Here is a 6000-nt window from a genome sequence, read left to right as displayed (position 1 = left end):
ATGACACTTTAAGGTAAACACGAATCAAGGAAAAGCCAGGAGTAGACCCTGATGTTAGGATTCTGTTTCAGTCTGCCTACCTGTGATGTCATTGCCTGCCATGGGGGCGTGGCCCTGCCCAGGGCTATATAAAAGGACAGCCCCACCTTGTGGCCCTCTCTCCTCTTACCCCCTTGCACCCTTTCTCTCTTCCTCTGTCTCTGTCTCTCTCTTACTCTTACTCTCTCTCCTCTTTCTACCTGTCGTTGTCAGTCAGTCAGTCAGTCAGTCAGTCTGTCTGTCTCTCTGGAGTACCCCTCCCCCCTTTCCTTCTCTCCCCATGCTCATTTAATAAATCTCATATAGTCTAATATCTGGCATCTGGTACCTTATTATCTCATTGCCTTCTATCTTACATTAATCATGAAACCCGAGGTTGTTGTTCTCGCACTGCAGAGCTGCAGAGGACCAGGCAGCCTTCTTGTCAACCATGGGCACAGCCTGTGTGCCCACAGGCAGGGGGCCCTGCTGGACTTTGACCAGGCTGCTTCTCCATCAGTTGGAGGCAGAATGGATTTCCTTCTCCAGAGCAGCGTAACGATTTCCCTGTTTACCTGGTCCCATACTTCTCACAGGGGACAGGAGGAAGCTGGGCATCTCATGGGTCAAGGGAGCACAGAAGTTTAGAAAAATCTATGTCGTTTCTGGTGTGAACTGCAGGAGGCAGCTGGAGGAGAGGCAGGGCATCAGAAACTGTATATTTTTGAGCTTCCCAGGAAACCATGTGAAGTCCTCATTCTCTGAGGGGCATAACCGAGGCCCCAAGAGGGTAAGCTGTTTTTCTTAAAGCAACGCCCGATAGAGCCCAGGCCTATATAATTTAAGACTAGGCTCTTACTGCGGTCTGTAAGCTACCCTTATGTGCTTTCAAGGTCTTCCCTGCCTGGCAGGGCTGTGGCGTGGGTGCTGGCCTGGAACTCAGTTTTTATTGTCCACTGTGGGCTGTGGGCTTCCCAGCGCTCACGCCCCTTCTCTGGGCCTCACTGTGTATCTTGCCTTGGGGACTGGACTGGCCATGCTAATGAGTGTCCCCTCCCCGGGGTGAAGCTGGCTGCTTTGTGTTCATCAGAATGAATGGAACGGACGCCTGTGCCAGGTAACTTTAATTTAATACAAATTGATCAGAATGCACAAAAAGGGCGATGTTTGAAATAAAAATACTGTCAGGAGTGGCCTGGAGTTTGGGAGTTGAGGGGGTGAGGAGGGCGCAGGATTCCTCTCACTCAGGGAAACCCCAGGGCATGGCAGTTGTGAGTGGGAGCCCCCTCAAGTTCCGTCACGGAGATGGGCATGCTCACTGAATCCCAAGGACAGACTTGAGGCCCCAGGACTGAAGAGGAAGGCCGAGGCTGGGGAGCCATTTTGGCCATCCTTTTTACTGCTACCTACTCTTTGGGCTGTTTCCTCTGGGCAGGGACAGAGCCCTGGAGCAGGACATTTTTTTTTAGCATTTCTGCTTCAAAGCCAAGGCCTTGAGGTGGATTCATGGATTTTCCTGAGTTCTTCACAGTTGGATTCTGTGGCAAGGACACTGTGGATGGGCTTGTTCCACCTCCATGCTAACTTTCTATATGGCTGAGGCTAGAAGAGGAAAAACTACATTTCCCAGACTACTTTGCAGTCAAAGTCTAGGTTCCCGATTGACTCAAGTTCTCACAAAAAAGAATCCCTCTGAAAGATGTAGAGCTGGGACCTGAGTTGAGAGAGAGGGTGTGGGGCAGGCTCGGACAACCACTTACTGGCATGGATGGTGACCGCCAGCAGCTTGTAGGGGGCAGGGTCTCCCTGTAAATAGAAGCATCTTTTCTGGTCACAAGATGAGATCAATCTAGCTGCTGGGAGTTGTTCCCGGAAACTCCACAAAGGCTCTCCTCTTCCAGCCCTTTCAGTGATGTCGCAAGCCATCAGGGAGCTGACTGCAAATTCTTATCTGATGAAGCCAATTAAAGTGGCTCTTGTTGCCAAGTCCAAGGTGGTACCCACCAACAGCCATCCTGGGACTCAGGTCCTGATGAAAAGAAGTGCTACCAGCACTGTCTCTGTCCAAGGAGCAGGTCACAGAGGCCTGGCCAATGAGGGCTGGCTGGACCTCTGGGATCATCCATTGGTTCGTTGTCCTGTCAGTCTTCTGCATTGGTTTCTGGGGTCCTCCTTATACCTCACCCTGCCCCCAGAATCCATGGGCTAGAAGGCAGCGGCATGTGTACCCTGTGGGCTGCCTGTCACAGGCCATAGCATCACTTTTGACTTGCAGATTAGAGAGAAAGGAAGAAACCCACAGCTCTCGGCTTGGTGCAGGGGTGGCAGCAGAGGGTGACCCTCAGGTAACCGTAGAACCAGCTTCTGCCTGGGTCCCCTGAGGACTCGGGTCAAGACTAAAGTGGCCCATTGCTCTCTTGGTCATGGGTGAGTCAAACCTTAGGCCACGAGCATAAGAGGATTCTGGGTATCTTTTGGGCTGCTAGCTACTAATCCCATCTGATCTGTCATGAGGCTAAGGTTAGCTGGGCAGGAAGGAGGAGACGGAGGACAGATTCTGTGTCCCTGGGACAATAGGGATGAGGAGCTTGGGCATGGGCTGCCCTGGGGAGAAGCCATGTCACATCTCATTATGACCAGAGCTACAGGACATTAACCACGGAGCACAATCTCCAGCTCACAGGCAGGGCACAGGAGGCTGGGGGCGGGGGGGAATAGATAAACAACTGGCCTGAGGTGTCAGGGTGGCCACGGTGGGCCTGAAGAGTCCAAGCGCCCTGTCAGCTGGGCAAGGCTCTTGCTGGTGGTCACAGCCCCAGGAGGCTTTGGTCTTCTTCCTCTGCCTCGACTAGATGCGGACAGTGTTGATCCGCAGTGGTTGGACGTTTTTGCCATTGGCATGGCTCTGGCCAGGGCTGAAGTAGGAGCAGAGCTTGCCGGGAAATTTCTCTCGGAAGGTGTAGAGCCAGGACATGTCATCGGCGTTGTAGAAGATAAGGAGGCCCTGGTCATAGTCCAGGAAGACACCCACTTTGTCAAGCTTGTCACGGACGTTGAGCCTCGTCCAGGGTTCTGTGCATGCGCTGTACTGGTTGCCGTCGTGCATGACGATGCAATAGAAGCCGCGGCTGGGCTGGATCTGGATACTGCCCTTGCGGCTGGCAGCCTCGTGGGCCAGCCCAATCACCCACTGGGTCTTCTCCGCCACTACCACCTCCCAGTAGTGGACGCCGCTGCTGAAGGCTTCAGAGCCCAGCACCGACACCTCCACGTCAAAGCGCTTCGGCGAGTCCTGCAGGGGCTGTGGGTGCAGGTTCCCGTAGGCCACGATGGTACAGTCATCGGACAGGATCAGACGCTGGTGGGCAGTGCCTGGGTCCAGGGTCAGGGCAGCTGGCACTGAGTGGGAGAGGATGGAGAGATCAGTAGAGAGAAGGCTGTAGACCCACTGTCCCTGAGGAGAGGGTCCCGGTTGGCCTCCACGGCTGCAGGGTCACTGGACCATCCCCAGCGCAGAGCACCGTAAGAAATCCAGAGTTAAGGGAGTGTCAGAACTGGGAGGGAGCATAGCGATTAGGCAGATGATACTGCCCCCTAGAGGGCATCTGAAAATGTGTGCTGTTTGTCTCCAAGGCTGATGGGATGGAGGGACGGCTCACCCCCATCACTGGATTCCAAACACCCTGCCAGACATCCAAGCGGTCAAGAAACCTTTTTATGCTGATCTGAAAGTACAACCTACCTCTGTAGTATTTATAACTGTGAGACCTTTGTTTGTGTGTGTGTGTGTGTGTGTGTGTGTGTGAGATTTTAAAACACGGGGAGGATTTTGGAATGCAACGACCAAATCGAGGAAGGCTACATTTTGTTGTTATTGTTTAGAACTAAGAATTGTTTGCGCTTTTTGGAGAATACATCTCTAAGGATGACACCATTGACAGGGACAATCTCCTGAATGGTGTTTTGATGACAATATGAACACCTGGTTGCTCTGTTGTATTCTCCGGGGTAATTCTGCACGAGCTTCCACATATTTGTACCTTCACGATGTGTAATTATGGGCTGGCGTGTAGTGCTGTTGGCAAAGTCCTTGCCTGGCAATGCATAAAGCCTCAGGTTTGATTCCCAGCACCTCATAAAACCGGCCTTCTAACTTTCCTAACTCTCTTCTAACTTTCCTTCATGTTACGCTCCGTTGTTGCCCGTACAGTATAGCGCACACGCAATATTTAAAAGGTTATAAGGATAATCTGAGATTGTAACTTTTACTTGTTATTTTTAAAAATAGACAATATGTCCCAAAAGGTTGGAAATCTCTAATCCTGCCAACTCTCCCATTTGACAGACAGGAAAATTGAGGCCCTCAGGGACCCTGACTAATTTTAGATCAAAAGATGCTGGCAGATGGCGCACACTTTTAATCTCAGCACTTGGGAGGCAGAGGCAGGTGGATCAGTGTGAGTTTGAGGCCAGCCTGGTCTACAAAGTGAGTTCAAGATGGCTAAGATAACGTGGAGAAATCCTGTCTCAAAAACAAAAAACAAAAACAACCAAAAACAAAACCAAAAGCAAAGATGCTGGCAGAGCTGGGCCTGTTCCAGGCCACCGGGCACCTGGCCACAGCCCACCTCAACATTCAGGCCTAACCCCTTTGCTCACCCGGTCCCACGCCCCCACCCCATCCTCTCTGCTGTAGAGGCTCTTCCAAAGGCCCAGCCTCTGGAAGTCGTCACTCTGGAGGATTCAGCTGGTTCCTCCCTGAGCCTCAGGAGCGCCTACGCTCTATCTGCGCTGTTCTCCTACTGGGCTCGCATCTCATCCGTTTTGTACCTGAGGCCAAGGCCTGTGTTGCAATGAACCTGGCTCTCTTTTGAGAATTCAATGGACTGCACAAAGCCTGGCATGGGCAAGGCTTCTGGACACACAAGCACACTTACCACCCCTGACAGTGCTGGGCGGGTGGTGAGGGCTGGGTCACCTGGCTTGGAGCTGGTCATACCGGCTGGGCAGGTCTGATTTGACAGTCCCTGAACTCTTGTCGGGACCTCTGTTTATCCCTCCTGATAATCCCTCAAGGAGCGGAGGGAACCTGGGTTTGGCACTTTTCAAGTAGATGTGTGTATCCGGGCCAGAGCAAGAGAAAAAAAAAAAATGGAAGGAAGCAATGGGATGCTTCCCTCCACTCCCTGGCTCTGTCCTTCTCAGTTGGAGGAAGGGCTCTAGCCAGGGACCACTGTTACTTCCTATTCAGGCTGTATGCACCCAGAGAAATAAGATTCCCCAATGCTTGTGGCTGTCACACTAGGCAGCCACAGCCACTCCCGGCACCATGCTTTTGGTGTGTCCCCAACAGGCTGCCTGCTGACCTGCATGGCTGGGTCCTGGGTAATTCACTTATGCATTTCACACTTGTCTCTCTTATCCTCAGAGTGCAGAGAGCTGCGTGGAAACCAGGAGCCCTGGGTATAGAGGGGACACCCATGGAATAATCCTTTGTCCAGGGACATACAAGGGGGAGCCTCATGGATCCACACATTAGGTTTTTTGTTTTTTGGTTTTTTTGCCTGTATTCTGTCAGTCACTGGGCAGTTGGTCAGAACAAGGAAGTTCCTGCCCTGCTCTGTCGTGTGAAGAAGAATCCCTGCAGTGAGAGGAAAGGCTGGAAGGGCGTGCGTGCGTGCGTGCGTGCGTGCGTGCGTGCGTGCGTGCGTGCGCGCGAGTGCACAAGAACCTAATTAGATACAGATGTCACATTGCTTACACTACAGGCAGCGGACCTGTGATGGGGGTGGAGTGCTATGTGTGGATGCTTAGGGTCTCAGGGAGAACGGCAGCCATTGGGAACGCCAGGCTCCTCTATCCCAGGTGCCTAGGGCATTGTAAGGAGGCCAGCAGCAGGGAGACCCCCCCCAAAGGTCAAGGAACAGTCAAGGGGATACTGGCAAGCAACATGAAGACTCAGCCTGACTTTTTGGTTTTTTT

General features: G+C 52.4%; 1 protein-coding gene across 2 annotated transcripts in view; it reads right to left on the bottom strand.

Annotated features, from left to right (window-relative positions):
• Positions 1-1125: 1125 nt before the first annotated feature.
• Positions 1126-6000, bottom strand: part of TRIM62 (tripartite motif containing 62) — a 28780-nt gene continuing 23905 nt past the window's right edge. For both annotated transcript variants that reach the window (XM_084784641.1, XM_084784640.1), the window contains exon 5: positions 1126-3417. In XM_084784641.1, the coding sequence (XP_084640767.1) occupies positions 2867-3417 (551 nt within the window). In that variant the 3' untranslated portion in view covers positions 1126-2866. The remainder of the gene's footprint in view (positions 3418-6000) is intronic.

Source organism: Acomys minous, assembly GCF_964271855.1.
Source record: "Acomys minous genome assembly, chromosome: 6".
In the NCBI taxonomy this organism is placed as follows: Eukaryota; Metazoa; Chordata; class Mammalia; order Rodentia; family Muridae; genus Acomys; species Acomys minous.
The sequence above is the reverse complement of the archived record's forward strand: the minus strand, read 5'-3'. Positions and strand labels throughout refer to the sequence as shown.